General features: G+C 40.4%; 1 protein-coding gene and 1 pseudogene across 1 annotated transcript; both read left to right on the plus strand.

Annotated features, from left to right (window-relative positions):
• Positions 1–728: 728 nt before the first annotated feature.
• Positions 729–8,094, plus strand: LOC118825958 (tripartite motif-containing protein 16-like). The gene is made up of 6 exons (XM_036596839.1): positions 729–1,394; positions 3,883–3,978; positions 4,312–4,545; positions 5,717–5,873; positions 6,018–6,077; positions 7,527–8,094. Exons 1-6 carry the CDS (start codon positions 816–818, stop codon positions 8,060–8,062), a joined length of 1,662 nt encoding a protein of 553 aa, XP_036452732.1. The 5' UTR covers positions 729–815; the 3' UTR covers positions 8,063–8,094.
• A 1,584-nt stretch (positions 8,095–9,678) lies between these two features.
• LOC118825954 lies at positions 9,679–20,741 on the plus strand (annotated as a pseudogene).
• Positions 20,742–22,588: the final 1,847 nt, after the last annotated feature.

The following is a 22,588-nucleotide window of genomic DNA, read 5'->3' on the forward strand; positions in this document are numbered from 1 at the left end:
GAGTAACACAAGCTGCCTCTTCAGATGAACTGATGAGCTAGCAGAGCTTACAAGTTGCTTATGCCTACGAGGTCTTTTACTCTAACAACAGCTTGGGTAGCTAACCTAGTTGGCAATAAAGTTGCACTTTCTCTGGCTTCTCAGTGACGTCCTTAACCATGTGTCCTTGGCAGCACACTCACTGTCAGGAACTTGGTAGCAAAGTGTAACACTTACTTGCAAATACAAGCAAAATGGTCACTTTTCACTGAATTGTTAGCATGTAAACTTTCTGTAACATCCTTAAATGAAACATAATAGATACCTGAATACCTGAATAATACCTGAACACTGGCACCTTGAAAGCTTAACAGAGTACTTGAAAACCCATGACTATCCCAAGTTAGTTTCCATTTCAGCTGGCAAAACAGCTAACCTAGATTACATTCCCAATGAACACCTGGTACACCTAGTGTCAGAATCCCTGTTACAGGTGAGAATAAGCAGACACACTACAAAACACACTACAAAATCTAGTGGAAAGCCTTTATAGCCTCAAAGGGGTTTAGGGAGCACTTCATATTAATGCTCATGGTTTTAGAATGGGATGTCCAACAAAGTGTCCAAATACTTTTGGCCACATTGGGTATTTACATATCACTAAGTACAGAGAAGTGATGAGTGACATCTATCAGGCACACATGAACCAGGAAACTCCTTCTATTCTTCAGTTCAGGGAAAAACACAGCTTCGTTCCATTTGTCTCTGGTGCTGCTGCTGCTGTACGTGACTCTCTCTGCACTGCTGGTTCTATCACTGTGTCTAACTGCGTGAAAATGGCCAGTATCAGTTCACTGGACCAGGATCAGTTCAGCTGTCCAGTCTGTCTGGATGTGCTGAATAATCCAGTCACTACTGCCTGTGGACACAGTTTCTGTCTGGACTGTATTACAGGCTGCTGGGATCAGGAGGATCAGAAGGGAACCTACAGCTGCCCTCAGTGCAGACACTCCTTCACCCCAAGACCTGCTCTACACAAGAACGTGATGATTGCTGAAATGATGGAGAAGCTGAAGATAACGACGGTTCTCAAATCTGTCGCTGCTCCTCCTGCTGAAGATGTGGAGTGTGATTTCTGTACTGGACAGAAACACAAAGCCGTCAGGTCCTGTCTGGTGTGTCTGGCCTCTTACTGTGAAACTCACCTGCAGCCTCACTATGAATCTCCTGCCTTTCAGAAGCACAAGCTGGTCGGAGCTTCCAGACGACTCCAGGAGCAGATCTGCTCTCAGCATGAGAAGCTCCTGGAGGTTTACTGTCGCACTGACCAGCAGTGTATCTGCATGGTGTGCACCATGGATAAGCACAGAAGACATGAGATAGTTTCAGCTGCAGCAGAAAGAGCTGAGAAACAGGTAAATGCTATTTATCTCTTTTTATAACTACTGTAATGATTAGAAGAGAAAGAAGGCTTTTAAGCAGGTGTTGTCTCAGGAAAAGCACTTATTTTAGTTCTTGGTTTCTACATTCTTGTTTCCAAAGAACAACATAACCTATGTGTAAAAGCTGCTTAAAGTAAATCGAGGAAACAGCTCATTTTTCCATTGTAGCCTGTCAAACAAGTTGTCAGCATCTCATCTAACCAGACTAACTACATGTTCTTTGCTCACTTGCCATGTTGAAAATGGCACTTAACCAAAAAGTATCCCACACTTGTTTCTTGTCTAGAAGCTGGACTGGACTGACTGCAAAGGCTTTTACATTTACATGCATTTAGCAGACGCTCTTATCCAGAGCGACTTATAAAAAGTGCTTTGTTTTCTACCTAGAGAAAGTATCTTTGCTAGTTACATATAGGTTAGAGAGAAAGCCAGTCTTGAGCTCAGAAACTGCTAGAAACAAAAGTCCATGTTGATACCTAGAGAAAAGAAGCAGAGTTAAACACAGCGCAGTGCAATACATTACAATTAGTTACTTAATTCAGTGCTCATTTAAGTGCTGTATAAAGAGACAGTCTTTGGTCTGCATTTGAAGACCACGAGAGACTCTGCTGTTCGGACAGCCAGTGGGAGTTTGTTCCACCACCTGGGTGCCAGAACAGAAAACAGTCTTGATGCTTGTCTTCCACGCATCTTGAAGGACGGCGGGTCAAGCCAAGCTGTACTCGAAGCTCGAAGGGCTTTTAGTAATGACTTGTTTAATTTCAGATGTATAGTATTGCTTACAACCATTTTTAAAAGTACACCTTAACAAAGCAGACATAGCAGTGTTGCTGGAGTTTTATAAATGGGTACATTAGATGACTATATAAGATATACTTGATCTGAAGATTCAGACGAAGAGTGCAGCAGACCTATGTAAAATTCTGAACCAGTCATTGCCCCAACACATGCTTTTGAGAAGGCAACTGTGAATTAGCTGTGAATGAACAACTAAAAAGGGCTGGCGTTGCTAATAGCTTATCACTAAAATGATTCTTAAATGATAGAGCGAGCATCTCTCTCTACTGGTTGAGATGATCCTAAAACTAAGATGCTTTTGGGAAGCTGGACTCTGAGAATTAATTAGAGGTAAATAGAATACAATTCAGCAAACAAGATGTGCTGTTAAATGCTTTACAGGCAGGCTGGAACAATACCACATTCAGGTTAATCTGTCAAATATGGAAAAAGTTGAGCTGAACCTGATATTGTGACTGTTTTATGGCTCTTTCTGTTGGCAATTTAATGCATGGGTTTACCCAGGGGCTGAAGCCCAGGGGCTCAGAGTAATTCAGGGCCTCTGATTGATGTTTTTTGTATTATTATTATTATTATTATTATTATGATTAGTTAATGCGGTTTGTTTATTTCCTCTCAACTACCTGGGTCTAACCAGATTGATCACAGGCCTACCAAATCAAATTTGTATATTTTCAAATGTTTTCTGTGAGTGCTGTGATTGTATTATGGCCAATCAAATCATTATGCTCTTTGCCAAGCTCCACCTTTCTCAACCCTCCAATCACTGCACAGCACTTGTTGCTATGTGTTATTGTCTCAAACCTTCAGTTCATTATCAGCACACCAATGTTTGAATTAGGAGCTCCAGTAACTGAGGACATTTAATAGTGAGCCTCTGTCACATAGACTTGTCAATTTCTACCCATCCAAAGCTGAAAAAAGTCATCTTTGTCAGTTTTCTGTGAACTTTGTACATACATGCTTCTTATATGAATTTTCTGTTCCACCTTAAATGGTGCAGCAGTTACCGGCACCAGAATGTAACTGTGGCACCACTTAAGATGGAATGGAAAATTCAGAAAAGAACTTGGCGATTAAGGAGCTAAGTTTAGTTTCTTCTGGGAATTGACCGCCGTGTCAGTGCCAATTACAAACCTTGACCGACTTTGGCTTTTAGTGGTTTGGTTCTGGGTTTAGGTTCATAAACTAATGGAGAGATGATGAATGCCAGTGCTGGAAGTGGCTGACTGGCAGAGACCTTGTGTGTACGTTCATTAAAAACAAAGATTTTGAGTTTTTGGACACAACTTTGTAACTAGACCCCTGGGACCCAGGACCACCTGTAGGCCCATGAGCAGGTTAAAGCACCCCTGGCTCTATCTGTAATGCAGATGTAATTCTGTAATTCTGCTTTTTAATAGAAGAAGATCCCTGTATTAAAACACATTTGATGCAATTTTCGGGGCTTGTTCTCTTGACTTTTTACTTTATTTTGCAGAACTGCTTTATACAAGCAACATAACACTCAAGGTTGTGTTTTATCACAAATAAGATCATGATAACACTCCTTTTTAATGTTTTATTAAATATTAAATATTACATGACAAATAACATATTACATGCTAGTTTTAGGCTGCAAAGCTTGAACTACAAGCATGACTGGATTTTGGTCTTTCTGTAGAAGCAGTTGGCGGGGACCAAGTTGCAGTCTCAGAAGAGAATCCAGGAGAGACAGAAGGAGCTTCAGGAGCTCAGGAATGCTGTGGAGTCTCACAAGGTGAGTTTAGAATAGAGAACTTCAACATTTAGCTTCAGGATCAGTCAGAACTCTCCTACAGTCAGCCAGGAACCTCATTCAAACAACACACCCAGCATACAGTTCAAACTTAGTAACAATGAACGCCAGCTGTTCAGAAAATCCTCAACTAGCAATCAGCTACAACTCCCTTTGGTGATGCTACAATAAATCAGTCTAACAATTAATTATTCAATCAATCTGTCAATCAGTAGTTGGAAAAATGTTGATTATCACAGTCTCACTGTGATCAGACTGTCTGAGTGAGTGGGCTGTTTCTAATTGGGCCCCTCTTTTCTCCATGCCCACTAACAGCGCTCTGCTCAGGCCGCAGTGCAGGACAGTGAGAGGATCTTCGCTGAGCTGATCAGCTCCATTGAGAGGAAACGCTCTGAGGTCACAGAGATGATCAGAACTCAGGAGAAAGCTGCAGTGATTCGAGCTGAAGGAATCCTGAGGCGACTGGAGCAGGAGATCACTGAGCTGAGGAGGAGAGACGCTGAGCTGGAGCAGCTTTTACACACAGAAGATCACATCCATTTCCTCCAGGTGAAGCACTGTGGAAACCAGGACACAAAGACTCAATCATTATGTCCCAATTCAGGGGCTGCATCCTCTGAAAGACGCGGTCTATCAAGGCGTGTCCTTCGAAGGCTGTGTAGACCGGCAAAGGCTGAACCGTAATGAGACGGTCTGCCCTATGGCGGATTTCCTGTTTGCGCCAGAGCACCGCTGTTCCCGCTGCATCACGAAATGCTGCTCCTGTCAAGTTCTTTTAAAGTTCTTTAAAGATGGAGCCAGAAACTTTGACTTAAGCTTTTTATTTTTTATTTTTTTAACATTTATTATCATTAGCTATTCGCCTCAGTTTAAATCCAATACTTATTTAAAGTGTCTCCTCAGGCGTTCTCGAATCCTCACCGGCACACAATGAACCTCAGGATATGCCGGCTAGTGAAGGATCCATCTGTTGGTCATGGAAAAGAAGGACACATTTCTCGGCCACATATGAAGGAGACTTCGAAATGGGACAGTGAAATTTGACGCAGTCAGTCAGCCCCCGAATTGGGACGCAGCTAGTAAAGCAGCTCTTCCTAGAATTTTGAATGTGGAACTTTGAAAAGATTTGTTACACTCACACATCTTATTTGCATCTCTAAAGAGCTATTCATTTAAAGTTTTTTGGGAACCAAAAGTGCCATGGTGGTTCAATCGTATTTGCAAATGTCCAGCGTGGCTGCAGATTTTTATCACAAACTAAAAGAAGCCCAGTTGTTCCAAAAAACTGTTCATGTGAGCTTCTGCTTGGCTGGAATGAAAACCTGCAGCCACATGAATCTTTGCAGATATGACTGGACACGATTGTTTACACATTCTAGCACCTTTACTTATCAGAAGAATCATTCTTATTTATAATGGAAAACCTGTGATTGTCTAAAGAACCTTATTAAAAATAGCATCAAAAAGGGTTCTGCTATTTTTACAAGTCAAATAACCTTTTTTGGTACTGTATAGTACCATTTCTGCTGAGAGTGAAGCCTCATTGGTATTGCAATTCACTTTAACACTAGGCTTAATCCATGTCTGGGAAACTGGCCTTTCAAGTAATAAATATGACTGTGTTTTAGTGCATTGACACTGTCTTCTTGTTTGCCGATGTAAACAAGGTATAATTTGAATGTGATCTCTAGAACCCTTTCTTATTATTTGTGCCCTGTAGAGCCTGCGGCCTCTCTCGACCACTTCTACATCTGCAGGACTGCCTGGGATCACGTTCAGTGTTCTGTCTTTTGAGGAGGTAGCAACGTCTGTGTCTCAGCTGGTAGAGAAACTGAAAAAACTTTGTGAAGAGGAGTTTAAAAAGATAGCAAGTGGATGTAAGTTAAACGATTTAGAGTCATTTCATTCAATAAATGAGTTTGGGTGATATTACAGTCAGTAGGTGCACAAAAACTAACAGAGTGAAATGTTTCAAGCAAATATTTGCCTGGCCTGAACTCATGCACTGTTTATTTCTATAGTGAAAAAAATCCAGGTCATCCTCCCACCTGAACCCAAAAGCAGAGATGAGTTTCTGGAATGTAAGATACTCACTGAGACACACACACACACACACACACACACACACACAAACACACAATATTACCCATTTGAATACACATGTGCGAACAGATGTTTACTCAGTAAATTCAATGATATGTCAAAGCTGATATACACAATGTTACAGAGGTGAACCATTGCTAGGCCTCCAGTCTGGGCCATAAAATTTCAAACTTCTCTGATAATGCTAATTCATCCTAGTGCCCCTATTTGTGTTAGGACTAAGCTAATAAAATGTGCATAAACATTTTTTTTAACTGTTTTAACTTTGCAAACAAACATTTGAACCTTACAAACGACTTTCCATGTTTTCTTTGAAGTGTGTAACAGCTATTAACTTATATTTTACCGTTATGTAGCAGTTTTACAGTAAAGAGTCCTGGCATAGATTTTTTCATTTCTAATAACTGACTGAAACCTAGTTAGGCTACGGCTTGTATTCACAATTGATGACATATCTAGAACTTTCAGAAGGATTAGAGGCCTCTTTTCGTACCCATTGATCCAAATCAAAATATGATTAGTTTATTCCTCTGTCACTCCCTAATTATGTCAGTGGTTAACCTGACATGTTAGGCCTTCAGGCCAGCTCGTGAAGTCCTAACCAATGGGAAAACAATCCTGATTGGACAGTTTTCTGTTACGCATTTCAACATTTGAACCTTTTTGTTTCCAACTGAAACTTAAAAATGAAGTAAAATTATTGCTACAACATGTCAGAGTTTAAAAACAAGCATGATGAATCTTTTAAATGAAATAAACTAAAAATTAGACATTTTGTTTTATAGAAAAGGCCCTGCAATGTCAGACACACAGTCAAATACACACACACACACACACACACACACACACACACACACATACACAACTACAAATGAAATAACCTTTATTATTATACTTCCGATGTTCTATATTACAATCAGAATACAGCAAACCAAAGAGCATCCAGATCCCTATGATGGTCAGATGTTTCTTTATTGCTGTTAAGGACATATCTAAACACTTTAGCATTCATACTACCAATGTTATGTGGTCACGTGTCCCTGACCACCTCTATAGGTGGCTTGAATGATCAGATCACAGTGCATGTCACAGATGCATTGCACCCCGTTCACACCAGTACTTAGCACTGCCCACTTATGATTGGATCCAGTGTCATAGGTTTAATTTCATCGTTGGTGGGGACGCACTGCACGTACCATCTTGGTCAAAATTTCCAACCAACAGCAATCACAGGAATGGAAATGTTCAGAGCAAATTACTGGAGGGGACAATTCATCCCCCTCCAAAAACTGAAGGGGACACATCCCCCTCCCCCCTTAAATCGACACCTATGATAGATCACCCTGGATACATCTTAATGCCAGGTGTCAATGGGGCCTGAAATGCACCTTTTTAAACTGTATATGATTTTGTTTATCTCCCCTCAGACTCCTGTGAGCTCACACTGGATCCCAACACAGCCAATAGACACCTCCATCTGTCTGAATGGAACTCAGTGGTGACCTGCAGTAACAGTGACCAGTCGTATCCTGACCATCTAGAGAGATTTGACTATTGGCCTCAGATGCTGTGTAAAGAAGCTTTCTGTGGACGGTGTTACTGGGAGGTTGAATGGAGTGGGAGAGATGGGGTTTTTATGGCGGTGTCATATGATGGCATCAGTCGGAAAGGAAGAGCTGCTGAGTCTGTGTTTGGTTGCAACGATCAGTCCTGGAGATTGTCCTGCTTTCCCTCAGGATACTCATTCTGGCACAACAACAAAGAGAGAAAAATCCGCAGAGATGCCAGCTCCTCTAGAATAGGGGTTTATGTGGATCACCGGGCAGGAACTCTGTCCTTCTACAGCGTCTCCGATACGATGACCCTCCTCCACAGAGTCCAGACCACATTCACTCAGCCGCTCCACGCTGGGTTCTTGGTTCATCCAGGATCAACAATTAAACTGTCCCATTTGAAAATATGAGGGAATTTTGGAACCTTATGAGTGGCAGTCTGCTCATGTTTTGAATTCATCTCCAGGAACAATCAGTCCCCTAAAATAAGAGTATATCAGAGTGTATCAGACACAGCAGTGCTGCTGGAGTTTTTAAACACTGTGTCCACTCACTGTCCACTCTATTAGACACGCCTACCTTGTCAGTCCACCTTGTAGATGTAAAGTCAGAGACGATAGCTCATCTGCTGCTGCACAGTTTGTGTTGGTCATCCTCTAGTCCTTCATCAGTGGTCACAGGACGCTGCCCACAGGACGCTGTTGGCTGGACATTTTTGGTTGGTGGACTATTCTCAGTTCAGCAGTGACACTGAGGTGTTTAAAAACTCCAGCAGCACTGCTGTGTCTGATCCACTCAGACCAGCACAACACACACTAACACACCACCACGATGTCAGTGTTACTGCAGTGCTGAGAATGATCCACCACCCAAATAGTACCTGCTCTGTGAGGGTCCATGGGGGTCCTGACCACTGAAGAACAGGGTAAAAGGGGGCTAACAAAGTATGCAGAGAAACAGATGGACTACAGTCTGTAACTGTAGAACTACAAAGTGCACCTATATAGTAAGTGGAGCTGATAAAATGGACAATGAGCATAGAAACAAGGAGGTGGTCAGAATGTTATGGCTGATCGGCGTATTTCTCCATATGAATGTCTGCTTGTGTCTTACTAAACTATGTTATACTATGTCATCCTAAAAGTTAAGATTGAATGCACTGGACATTTTATTTTTGTACTTTTTATTTTCATGATTATTTATTTATTTCCTGTACTACTGTAATACATACTTTACTCACTTACTCAATTATGTACTTAAAAAAGGTTTTAAGAAATGAGCACTTTGTCACTGTACACCTCCTTATGTTTATATGATTTCTAAACACCAATAAAATGTCAGATCAAATGACCGTCATCCATTTCTAACAAGAACGGTAAGTTTAGCCAATAAAGTGAAAATACTATGCAACAATTATAATAATGTGGTGTGACAGCTTCCTGTAGTAGTGGTAGAATTGTTTACTTAAATTCTAATCGAAACATCTATGAAATATGAGTTTTTAGGTTCTAGCCTCAGAAACACCCCTAGAATTATTAATGGTCTCAACTGGTTTATGCTGGTCACCCACCAGTGGCCAAGACAGGCCTGGTGGCAGGATTAATTAAATTAAATGATGTCTCAGACATCAGGCAGTATGTGTAACTATTTCATGTAATAACTTTCTGTTAGCGAATGCAGACCATGCTTTGGTAAATGAGAGGAGGGGAACTCTGAGGAATTTTGGACGGGAGTTCAGTACAGCTTCTGTGGGTCACTAGAAGGCCAACCTCCCTCTATATTAAACATCATGTGCAGGTGTGCACAAGGTGGAGGAGAAGGGGGATTTCTAGGAAGCTGGAATTGAGAAGGAGGAGTTTTAGGCGTGGTCTTGCTTCAAACTTCAGTTATGTAATAACTCCATTAAGGGAGCTTTTAGAGGCATTAAACTCTTCAGAGTCTGATTCCCACCACCATTGTGAATGATTCTGACTATGTATGTTTCTATGGTAGCATCATTTCACATCACGGCTGTTGTGTGTGTTGTTTTTGGAAATCCCCTTTAAGTGAAAGTGAAACTAAATCTTGTTTTTCTGCAGTCTGGGTCTGGGTGAGTCTGGGTGTATCGTGTCTGTATTTGCACTTCTGTCACTAATATATCTGAGTAGGAAGGTCTTCATTATTTACATTTGAGTCAACGGTGCGAGTATCGCTATCTTTCTCAATATAAACCAAGAGAGACACTTTCTTTAGACGCTTTAACACGAAGAACCAGGAAAACAAGAACTTTCTTTCTCTTTCAGCTGCTGCGCAAGACTTTGGTGTTCTTTGTTATTGCTGTAAAATGGCAGAGGCCAGTATTTCAGTGGCGCAGGATCAGTTCAGCTGTCCAGTCTGCCTTGAGCTGCTGAAGAATCCGGTGACCATTCCCTGTGGACACAGTTTCTGTATGGTGTGTATTAATGACTGCTGGAATCAGGAGGATCAGAAGGGAACCTACAGCTGCCCTCAGTGCAGACACTCCTTCACTCCGAGACCTGTTGTGGGTAAAAACGCCATGCTGGCTGACATTGTGGAGAAAATGAAGAAGGTGAGACTCCAGCCTGCTCCTCCTGCTCGCTATATTTCTGGACCTGAAGACGGAGATGTGGAGTGTGATTTCTGCACCGGACAAAAAACAGAAAGCCTGCAGTTCCTGTCTGGTGTGTCTGGCCTCTTACTGTGAAACTCACCTGCAGCCTCACTATGAATCTCCTGCCTTTAAGAAGCACAAGCTGGTCAAAGCGTCCAGACGACTCCAGGAGCAGATCTGCTCTCAGCATGAGAAGCTGCTGGAGGTTTACTGTCGCACTGACCAGCAGTGTATCTGCATGCTGTGCACCATGGATGAGCACAGAGGACATGATACAGTATCAGCTGCAGCAGAAAGAGCTGAGACACAGGTAACAATTACAATTACAGTGCTTTTCTACAACTACTCATTGACAACTGAGGTGTGGGTTATTACACTGAGAAACAGTGCAGTTAGTTTACAGGATTGAAATGTGTCAGTTAGTGTCAAAACTGTTTCAACAACACTAGAGGTGTAACCATATACAAAATTCAGAATTTGATTCAATATGATACCACACAGTGGTGTCCCAATTTAATACATATTTTAATACAGCAATATATAGGAGTATCTGAAAATGTGCTTTATATGCACATTGTTGATGTTTACATTGTTTGTTAATGCATTCAATATTATAAAAGTACAATATTTGAAAAGTTCCAATCTAATGCTCTAGCCATAAGGCATCATGTGGTTTATGACACTATGATACAATCTGATACTGTTTAATATAATTGAATATGTTGCATTGTTATACACTTAATCAACACAATTCTTGCTAAAAGAAGTTAACTCAAAACAAAAAAGTGCATTTTAAATCCATATTGCTGTGATGTTTGTTCTTTGCCATCATAAATGTCCTGTAAACAAAATTCAGCAGGAATTTGCATAATTCTGGGAACTTGCATGAGGCTGAAGGATAATGCATTCAAAATAACAATGCAAAATGGTTATTTAACGTAAAAAACAGTACTGGCTACAGTCTAAATGCCTTTAGCTTCAACTATACTGGGGCAAATTATGGGTAAATGGGATTTTTTTTGCTTGTTTTTGCAGAAGCAGGTGGTGGAATCACAGAGGAAATACCAGGAAAGGATCCAAGAAAGAGAGAGGGAGCTTCAGGAGCTGAGGAAGGCTGTGGATATTCACAAGGTGAGTTTGGAACAGAGGAGAAGAATAAGAGCTGATGTCTAGAAGCGCTGTTTTACAACTCCAGAGATGAAGTGCATAAAATTAAATGCCTTTTAAAGAGACTAGTCTTCAGTCGATATTTGAAGACAGCAAGGAACTCTGCTGTTCTGACATCCAGGTGAAGTTCATTCCACCACCTGGGTGCCAAGACAGAGAAAAGTCCCGATGTTTGGTAGTGATGTGTTCATAGTGAGGACATGTAGCTCCAGGGCTGTGTAGCAGTTTGTTTTGCCAGGATTCAGATTAAGGTGGTGGGGTGCCGTCCATGATGTGATGTGAGAAGAAACCTGTGCATCAGAAGGAGGGAAAGAAAAGGATGAGTTGAGTGTCATCAGCATAACAGTGGTAGAGGAAGGCAAGAGAAGATACTGCCTCACCAAGGGAGCAAGTATAAAGGGAAAGAGAATAGGACACAGCACCAAGCCTTCTGGGACACTGGTGGGGAGTCTGCAATGAGTGGATGTGGATCCTCTCTATGTTACCTGATAGTGGTGCCCCTCCAGGTAGGACTCAAACCACTACCTTGCAGAGCCAGGGATTCCAAAGTTGGTGAGGACAGGAGGATCTTGAGGTTGATTGTGTCACAGGCTGCAGAGAGGTAAAGAAGAACCATTACTAAAACCGGTTTGGTTGATCTAGCCATATAAAGCAACTCTGTCCCTGCTTTCAAAGGCAGTTGTGTTGAGCCTGCTGGTTTGATGCCAGATTTGTTGGGGTCCAGATGTTTGTTCTGTATGAGACAGAGAGACAACTGATGATAAATAGTGCATAATATTTTAAAGGAAAGAAATGAGAGATACCCGTCAGTAGCTGATAGGAGCTGCCTAGCATAGGCTTCTTAAGGATAGGTACCAACCCTGGTGGTCTTGAAGGTACATGACCTGATAACAAGGAGCTATTTATGAAGAAAGTAATGAAGGGCAGTAGGTCCTGGAAGACTGTCTTGAGCAACGTGGATGGGGTCTAGTGGGCAGGTGGTTGGACGACAATTAAGAGGGGGAGGATGAAGACTGAAGAGAGGAGTGGTAGAGTCAGAGGAAAATAATTGACAGATCCTTTTAACCTTCTCCTCAAAGAAGGTAACAAAATCTTCTGGGAAGAGAAAATATAGAGCTTGCACTGACCAGATGCTCATGTTTCTGGTTTCCCTATGTAGAAAGATGCTTTTGCAGCAGTTAATTCCAGTGGGAACACAGAAAGGAGATACTGGTATGAGTGACTTTAATTCCTCCACCTTCTCTGGGCCATTTTAAGTTCTATGTGGTCACTGCAAAGAACACCAATCAGGCAAGAGGCAGGTGAGGGAGCTCTTGCTGATTTGGAGGACAGAGGTTGCTGAAGGTTAAGTGAAGCAGTTTCCAGGGTGTGCAAGTGTAATTATGATTGTTGAGGCAAGAGACAGCAGTGAGATAGAGTGCAGGTTGCAGCAAGTGGAGGAGGACGATGTCGGGGGGATGCTGAGAGAGTGTGAAAGATTGATGATCTGAGCAGTCAAAGGGGTTTATGTCATGCTGGGAGCAAGTCTGGGCCATGTCTGCAGAAGACATGTCTGCAGCTTATCTGATACAAGGAAACCACCAAGGAGGATGAGAAGGGTCCTATCCACATTGAAGAGACTCAGAAGGATGTCCAGCTCATCAGTGAAGTTATCTAGTTTTTTTCTTCGCAGTTTTACTTTTCTTCTTACTTTCACTGTACTGTACTAGCCTGTGCTCAGGTGTTTTTCTGCTAATGTGCCAGTGGGCTGGCTCTAACAGACCCCCCGCTTCTCTCTGCATCCACTAACAGCGCTCTGCTCAGGCCGCAGTGCAGGACAGTGAGAGGATCTTCACTGAGCTGATCAGCTCCATTGACAGAAAACGCAAAGAGGTGACAGAGATGATCAGAGCTCAGGAGAAAGCTGCAGTGAGTCAAGCTGAAGAAATCCTGAGGCGACTGGAGCAGGAGATCACTGAGCTGAGGAGGAGAGACGCTGAGCTGGAGCAGCTTTCACACTCAGAAGATCACATCCATTTCCTCCAGGTGAAGCACTGTGAAAACCAGCGCATCATTCTGAAACACTCAAATCAAGCCTAAAGAGTTCATTAACCCTCTGGGGTCTAGATTTTTGCACATCTTCTTAAATTCAAATTAAAGGCACTTACATATAACATGATACTCATATGTTTTATATCAAAATGCTCGGTTATCTTCGTCACCACTTTCCAAAACCGCTGCAGCAACTTCAGCAGCTGTAAATGTTTTGCATGCCATTTACACACGTCTCTCCGAAGTCGACTGAATGAAGAATGAAGGGTTTCCAGTGTGATGCTCAGTCCTTAGTGATTTTCTGAGTGTCCATTGGTCAGTTTACACAAAATGTAGACTGACACACTTATCCACTAGTTCCACGTGGTGAGAGGCAGACGACGTGTATCTGAGTCCCTCTCCATAGCTTCATAACTCCAGATGTGAGTCACCAACGATCTTGTGATAAGATGGAATCGAAAGGGTGACTCTACATATCTAGGAACTGTTTGAACCATATTTCTGCACTGTATTCGCACAAAAATAGAGAAATAAATGTAGAAACATCAATTTTGACACGCCAGCAAGTTTGTGGACCCCAGGGGTTTTAGATCTAAGACTTTACAACTGGAAGGGTGTTGAAAGTTTTGCATGTTAACAATTAGGATGTTATTTTTTTTAAGTTAATCAAATATAAAGTATCTGTGCATAACCTTTGCAGAAAGTGTTAGTTTAAAAATACTTCTGCATGCAACTGTAGTTATGCATGTGTATATATAACTGAAATAAACAGTAATTGATTTTGCCATTTAAGCAAATGTAAACAGGATTTTAGAGCTTTTAAAAATTATGTTTCTCAATGCCTGGTCTTACTTGTGCCTTTTTCTCAATGTAGAGTTTTCAGTCTCTCTTGGCTCCTTCTGGATCTGCAGATCTACCCACCATCACTGTCAGTTCTCACCTCTCTTTTGAGGAGGTAGCAAAGTCTGTATCTCAGATTAGAGAGAAACTGGAAGAACTATGGAAAGAGGAATTCGAAAAGACATCAGCTGAAGGTATATTACATGAACGTAGTAATAGATTTTGAGTACATCTGAGTACAGAACTGACAATCCTTGACATTGGTGGTGTTCTATGCAGGGGTGGACAGAGGACTTAATTGAAAGCATAGGTACCATGTCTACATGTAAACATATTGAAATATATAAAAAATAGGACATCATATTTGGTAACACTTTAATTTAGAGTGGTCCTTTGTAGATGATTAATTAACTCTTAACAGATTATCAGTAACACTTCATCAACATATCAGTGAAGTATCAGTAGTGAAGCATCTGAATACACTGAAGTAAATATCTTGTAGATGTGCTGTTGATACGTTACTTACGTTAAGTAGATGTTTTGTTAATATGTTACTTCTGTTATACAAAACCTAACCTTACCCACCTTACCCAAAACCTAACCCTCAACCCTGGCCCTAATCCTTAGTTTAATCTTAACCTCAACCCAAAACCTAACCCTCACCCTGGCCCTAATCCTAACCCTGACTTTAACCTCAAACCTAATCCTAACCCTCACCCTGGCCCTAATCCTAACCCTAACCTTAACCTCAACCCAAAACCTAATCCTCACCCTGGCCCTTATCCTAACCCTAACCTTAACCTCAACCCAATACCTAATCCTAATCCTCACTCTGGCCCTAATCCTAACCTTAACCTCAATCCAAAACCTAACACTTACCCTGACCCTAATCCTAACCCTAACCTTAACCTAAACCCAAAACCTAATCCTAATCCTCACCCTCATATGTTTTGACAAGTTACTGAGAGTCTGTTGAGTGTTTGTTTCATCTAAAAAGAACCACTCAAAATAAAGTGTCACCTCATATTTGAACATATTAGGATTAATTAGGCAGTGTGGAACAGTGATTATGAATTAGCATAGAATACACATTGATTTGAATATGATAGGGTTTTTAATAAAAAATAATGAATAAAATGCAAAGGAACTTGTCACTAATACCAAAGGAAAGAAACGCCATTTCAGAGCAAACATGCTGATCTAGGATTTTGATCCACCTAATCAGCGCAATAACAAGCCCTTGGTTTGAAGTGGATGTGCTGGGAGCACAGAAAACACTAACATATGCAGGGCAGGGTGTTGCAGAATCTGTGGTTCAGAATATTAGAAAGTGAGATCGCATCAAAGTAATTCCTGTGATTTTTATACTGAAATAGCATGAAGAAAAAGCTGAAATAGCATCAAGAAAACAGACTAAATTAACAGCCTTTCCCTTCTTTCTGCAGTATAAGATTAGTTTGTGATGTTTTCTATATATATTTGCCATTTTTGATGCAAATGAACTCAACATGAAATCAAAGTAGCTGTTCAATAACTGTGTTCCAATCTTTCCATAGTGAAGCAAGTGCATATCATTCCTCCACCTGAACCCCAAAACAGAGAAGACTTTCTAGAGTGTAAGTCTATCCCTCTTTCTTTTTTTCTCTTTCTCTCTCTCCCTCAGACACAATTTCAGAAAAGAACATCAAAATTTCCAAGCACACAATGCAAAAGCGATCATTCTAGCATTCCTAGACAGTTTCACTACCAGATCTACGAAGCAGGCGGTTACATCTTCACTCTTGAAAAAGATGGTTCTTCAAGGGTTCTATAAAGCATCAAAAAGGGTTCTTCTATTATTACAAGCTTGAGATCATAAGAGGAGCCCATTTTTAGTGCTATATAGAACTATTTTCAAAAAGGTTATATACAGAACTGTCTACAGCACATTCTCCATCAATCTGAAGAACCATTTCACGATGTAAAGAGCCCTTTAATAATGCAAAGAGGTTTTTTTTGAGTGTTCATTGTTCTATATAGAACCATTAAGAGTGTACAGTCTGCTAACTGCTAGAGCAGGGGTGTCCAGTCTTATCTGCAAAGGGCCGGTGTGGCTGCAGGTTTTCAATGGAGTTCTCAATGGCAAATTTGCTGATGTACTCAGAAGTGAAATTTTAGTAGACACCAATATGCCCAGTGTGTATTTTAAGATATATACACAAGATTGTGATTTCTCAGCAATATAATGGTACTAAATCAATAAAGACAATGGCTAAAACCTTACTGATGATATGGAAGCAAAAGTGTGATTTTAATTAGCCTCAGAGACAACATCAGCCATGAACAGGGTTGGTATAGTGTAATCACCTCACCGCCTCCTGTGCTGTAGACTGGGGTTCAATCCCCGCCTGGGTGAGCACCCTACACTATACCAATAAGAGTCCTTGGCCAAGACTCCTAACACTACCTTCACCTACCTGTGTAAAATGATCAAATTGTGAGTCGCTCTGGATAAGCGCGTCTGACAAATGCTGTACATGTCACAGGACTGACGCACCACCCTTCCAGTTACCAAGAGCAAAAAAGAAACAATCAAATCAAAAATACATAATTGTTTTTCTACTAAACTACTGCACTTTGGTTTTTGTTTCATGTCTGGGAAACCGGCTGGAGAGTTGAAAAAATGAATGGCAGTATATAGATCACATTTGCAGCAGCTAGAAGCTTTGGCTTTGGACTCTATCTCTGTCTCACTTTGCTCCTATAGACTCCCAAACTCTCCCAGATTCTGTGCACTGCCATTAGCCAATCAGCAGTGCAGAAAGTGCTGGCTCAGAGAGCTCGAGAAAATGCCCTTGACCAATCAAGTGGTCTTTGCTACACCAAATTAACAGTTTGCTTTAAAATGATTGGCCACATTTTTTCTCTCATTGAAGAGGGCGTAATTCATGTATAATTAAGACAAAGACCCGTTTTAGTGAATATTTGCTAAGGGGGTTATAATTGCATGCTATAGTATTTTCATATAAATTTCATTTCAATAAGTTTATTACTTTGCATACTTTACTGTACTGTAGCGCTCTGCTACCGGGTGGCGCTGGCCGCGAGACTCTGGAGGTGTGGTTTGGCAGATGGCCTCACACAAAGGCTCATGGTAGCATGTGCCCTCTGACAAAGGGACTAATTGTGTTGTTTTAATGTTATTGTTAGTTTGGGTTATGTGTACATGTTATTTGAGCTATTATGTGTTGGGGTGTGGGTTTAGCTGGGGGTTTTGTGTGGGGGAGTGGTCACTGTCAGTGTCATGTATGTGCTTATTTTCAGCTGGTGTGTTCAATACAGAGCACTTCTTGCTGCTGAACATGGCTACCCCTGTTTTTTCTTCTGCTGATGTTGTAATTCTTCCTTGCTGTGTTTATTATGATTGTTCTTGTTGTTGTGATCTTTTAGCTCTGTGGCTAAAGGTCTGTGTGACATGTCAGTATATACAGCGCAAAATTACATGTTTTGTTGATCGTGAAAATAAGTAACACATTCTCAACTGGGAACAAACTTAAATACGACATTTTCCAAATTTTAGTGCTACTTATTTGCGTTTAAGTTTAATATATTGGAGAAAAGATTTTGCCCATGCCACGGTTATTTTTTCTTTTTTTCCAGTATGTTACATTAAGTAAATAAACAGTAATTTTGAAATAATGTTTGCAGAAGTGTGTTCTCTGTAGAGGATGTGTTATTTTATTGCAATACAGGTCATTTGACCAAACCTTTGTATACAATTCTATGTTTGAATGCAACACTTTCTTTTCTAAAAGCTGACGATGGGTTTTCTCTCCCTCAGATTTCTGTCAGCTCACACTGGATCCCAACACAGCCAATACACACCTCCGTCTGTCTGAGGGGAACACAGTGGGGACCTGCAATGACAGTGTCCAGTCTTATCCCGACCATCCAGAGAGGTTTGATGAGTGGCGTCAGGTGATGTGTATAGAGAGCGTGAGTGGACGCAGTTACTGGGAGCCTGAATGTAGTGGATCTGGAGGGGTTGATATAGCAGTGACATATAAAAGCATCAGCAGGAAGGGGAAAGGTAATGAGTGCTTGTTTGGATGGAATAACCAGTCGTGGAGATTGCTCTGCTCTCCCTCTGTAAAAAAATTCAGACACAATAACCAAGACACCGACATCCCCAAAGTGTCCAGCTCCTCTAGAATAGGGGTTTATGTGGATCACAGTGCAGGAACTCTGTCCTTCTACAGCGTCTCTGATACAATGACCCTCCTACACAGAGTCCAGACCACATTCACTCAGCCGCTCTACGCTGGGTTCGGATTTGGCCTCGGATCATCAGTAAATCTATCTCTTCCACCAAAATAGCTAATAAGCAACTAAAAGGTACATATGGGCGTGAGTGATTAGCTTAATGAGATATAGTACAGAAATAGTACTGTCCACAAATATTGACACCCCTGGTAAATGTGAGCAAAACAGGCTGTAAAAAATATTCTTTACTGCTTTTATTTTTTCATTCCAAATAGTAAGAAAGGTCTACCCTTCATTTAAAGGTGCTTTTAAATGATGTAAAAAACATCCTAAAATGAAAAAAACTTACTCAAATGTGCCACATTTGTTGGCTGACCTTTATTTAAGACTTTGCTCTGCTTCCATTTGCAGAGATAACAGCTCTGAATCTAATCCTATAATGCTTAATGAGACTGGAGAACATGTGGCAAAGGGTCTGAGACCATTCCTCCATACAGAACCTCTCCAGATCCTTCAGATTCTGGGTTCCACACTGTGGCCTCTCCTTTTCAGCTCATCCCACAGGTCTTCTATGGGGTTTAGGTCAAGGTAACCATGGCAAAACCTTATTTCTGTGGTCAGTGAACCATTATTGTGTTGGTTTTGAGGTGTCTTTTAGATCACTGTCCAGCTGAAAGACCTAACCACAGACCAGTTCAAGCTTCCTGGCTGAGCCCGTCAGGTTTTGATTTAATATTTGTTGGTACTTGATGGAGTCTATCATACAATGTATCTGAACAAGTTGTTGTCCAGGGCTTTTGGAAGAAAAACAGCCCACAGTATTACATACCACATATATCTACCACCATACTTCACAGTGGGGATGAGGTCCTTTTCTGCATGGCTATCTTTGTGTCCACACCAAACCCACCTCTGGTGTTTGTTTCCAAAAAGCTATTTTGATCTTATCTGCCCATAAAACACGGTCCCACTGGAAGTTCCAGCAACTGTCGGCACTTAAGCCTTGAGCATAGGGTCAGTAGAGACTTACGTCCCCTTCCCAGCAGGTCTTAACATTTCCAGTTGCTTTAAACTTCTTAATGATACGTTTAGCTATTTTCTTGTAGCCATTTCCTCATTTGTGCAGCTGACAACGTTTTGCCGCTCATCACTGCTGTATCCTCTGGTCTCTAGTGATGAATGACTGAGAGAATTGCCTGTGTGTCACCTCATATATATACCCCAGTCAAACAGGAAGTCATGGCTGACCATTTAAGTGTTCCCAATTGCTCAGACAAACTTTAACGCATAAAATATGAATGCAAATGTACTTTAATTAGATTATAAGAATTTCTAGGGACGTTAACAATTGTGGCACATATCAATTTGAGAAAAAATATTTATAAACATGTCAAACAAATGTACTACAGTATACTACACTGTAACATACCCAAATAGCAGCTGTTAAATCGACTTACATTTAACATATTTATTTTTTTCAAAACCTTATAGTTCCAAGTTCATGCAATAATAAATAGTAAGGCAAAAATGTGTGCCAATGTAAAAGAAGACACATAAAATAAAGTTAGTACTAAACATTACTTATTTATTTTTAAATAAAAGCAAAAGTAAGTAGTCACTTTCAGTGTCATCTGGATCAGTGAGAAGGTTACATAAAGTGTGTGAAAGCAATTTTCAAGACAATTCAAAATTGAAGGTTCTGCTGTTTTCTTCACAATCTACCAAGATATGCTGTTTAGTCTTGTAAAAGCATGTATCCTATGAGGCATTAAATAATATTTAATAAGCCAAACCAGCCTGGATATAATACATTTTCACTCTTTATTTTGGCTTTATAATACAACAGTTTCAGACATGTATGGCTACAGGGCAAAAACCTACGTGTATCTGGTGATTTTGAAAATAAACCCTTGCCCTCAACATCCTGGAAAAGACTGCAAACAGTTTTTGTCATTTGTTTAAATTGACATATGCACAAGACACGCCTTTAAATACAATCCATAAAAAATCATTTACATATACAATCCATTAAAATTCTTCTCTCAGCTATTATTAGAGTTGTTAATTACGGTTGTTAATTGCAGTGTAGTGTTTTTTTCAATTCACATTGTTTTAGTCCAGCTAAATGTCAAAAAGTTGATTTTGTGTATTCTACTCTTTGGTGGTTCATTAATTTGCAGAATTTTGTATGTTTGATTGTACGCGTGCTGGTAAATGACAATGAAGAACAATAAAGTTTTGTGCTATTGTAGTACAATAAAGTTTTGTACATTAGTGCTTTTTTTCAATTCTTGAATCTCTATGAACTTACACAGTTTATGCAACTGTACTTTGCACTGTCATTGCAATAATTGTAAATGAATATCATTTTGCAAATTAACAAATTAAATATTTTGAAGTCCAAATTCAACACCTGGCACTAATTTATTAGATTCATCTGCAGTTTAGAAGCCCTTTATCCCATGTTTCACCACATCAGTGTAGTGCCTGTATGATTGGTTTCACTCTTATAAAATTGTTTAATAACTTTATAACTTCATGTAATCACTGAAATTATTAATTAAATCCATTTGGTTCCATTTTTGTTTATTTCTAAATCCTAAGAACATGTAGAAGATAGAGGGATCAAGACTCAAAAAGAAAACGTGCACTGAATGTTGTATAGAAAATATATATATATATATATATATATATATATATATATATATATATATATATTAATAATGAAAGGATGCAGAGAATATATGAAGTTTTCAAATAATGTAAAAGAGTGTCAAACAACAAAAATTGAGATGAAAGGTTTTTGCATCACAACACGTTTACACACACACACTCACCGAGCAGTTTATTAGGAACACTTGACTTATATCTACACTCACTGTTCATCAGCTCCAAGGAGGGAGGTTGGGTGGTTGTGGTACTAAATCACCTTGTATCTGCATGACTATGAATAAAGTGAGTTGCGACATTAATAATAAAAGAAAAGAAAAACGAATGTCCCCGTAAAAGGGGGGGAGGGTGATGTGGCTAAGGAATGCTGGTCTGGGGATTAAATAAAGAAAAAGCAATGAGTATTGAATCAAGGTGTTCCTAATAAAGTGCTTGGTGAGAGTATATACATATATGTATGTTCTCATTTCTTTTGTTTATTTGTAAAAAGTGCCAAACTAGTTCATTCTTTACATGAGTCCAGATTGCAGGCAGTGTTCAGCAGTCACAAAACTTCAAATACATTTCTTAATGACCATGGATATCAAATATCATGTCTTTCCCAAACTGTCAGGTTCATTTGATCAACTCGATAAAAAAGAACCAGCAACTTTATGTTGGTGTTTTTTCAGTGTTTTGACCAGACTGTATATCAAGGCAAAGCTGCATTGCCTTACTTAACAGCAATAAGATAAGGAGCATAACCTGAGAGTAGGTTAGTACTGTAAAAAGTTTGAAATATATACACTCCATCAGAGGAACATCACATCATCCTCACGCTCCACCCAGCGCCAACGCACATCATAACCCAGGAGGAGCTCACCAGCAAGCAGGTATGGATCTGGGTCATTCTGCTTTTCCTTTGGCCTTGGAGCCTCACTGCACTGGACTTCTAAACTCTCCACATGGCCTAGTAGCAGTCCTTGGGACCCGTTTATCATTCCTTCATCAAATACTGGCACTTCATGAAGCTCTGGTCTCATCGTGGAGTGGTCAGAGCTTCTACTAACCATGAATTGGTCAGCAACACATTCATATGGATAAAGTTTAGCATGTTCTGCTGATGTTAGACTTAAGTTTTCCTGATCTAAATCTGAAATGATCTGGCTGTTTGAGATGAAGGTTTCGTTTTGGCCGTACTGGTTGGTGGTCAGACTGGTGTGAAAGCCCCGTTCCTCCCAAAGCCATCGCATACATTCCATCTCCTCATTCAGAGCCTCCAGCTGCTGTAGGATCTTCACATCTGTGGAGCGCAGCTTTCTCTGTAGCAACAGAGAAGAGAGAAAGAGATCAACGCAGAAGAGAGAAGATAGACTTTTCACTAAGAATTGAACAA

This window comes from Colossoma macropomum, unplaced genomic scaffold (genome assembly GCF_904425465.1).
Source record: "Colossoma macropomum unplaced genomic scaffold, Colossoma_macropomum, whole genome shotgun sequence".
NCBI classification, from domain to species: Eukaryota; Metazoa; Chordata; class Actinopteri; order Characiformes; family Serrasalmidae; genus Colossoma; species Colossoma macropomum.

Excerpts from the sequence above, each read along its gene's own strand:
- LOC118825958 (XM_036596839.1), top strand. The coding sequence starts at position 816 with ATGGCCAGTATCAGTTCACTGGACCAGGATCAGTTCAGCTGTCCAGTC. Across the intron at positions 1,395-3,882 it reads CAGAAAGAGCTGAGAAACAG|AAGCAGTTGGCGGGGACCAA; the intron begins GTAAATGCTATT and ends GTCTTTCTGTAG. Across the intron at positions 4,546-5,716 it reads ATCACATCCATTTCCTCCAG|AGCCTGCGGCCTCTCTCGAC; the intron begins GTGAAGCACTGT and ends TGTGCCCTGTAG.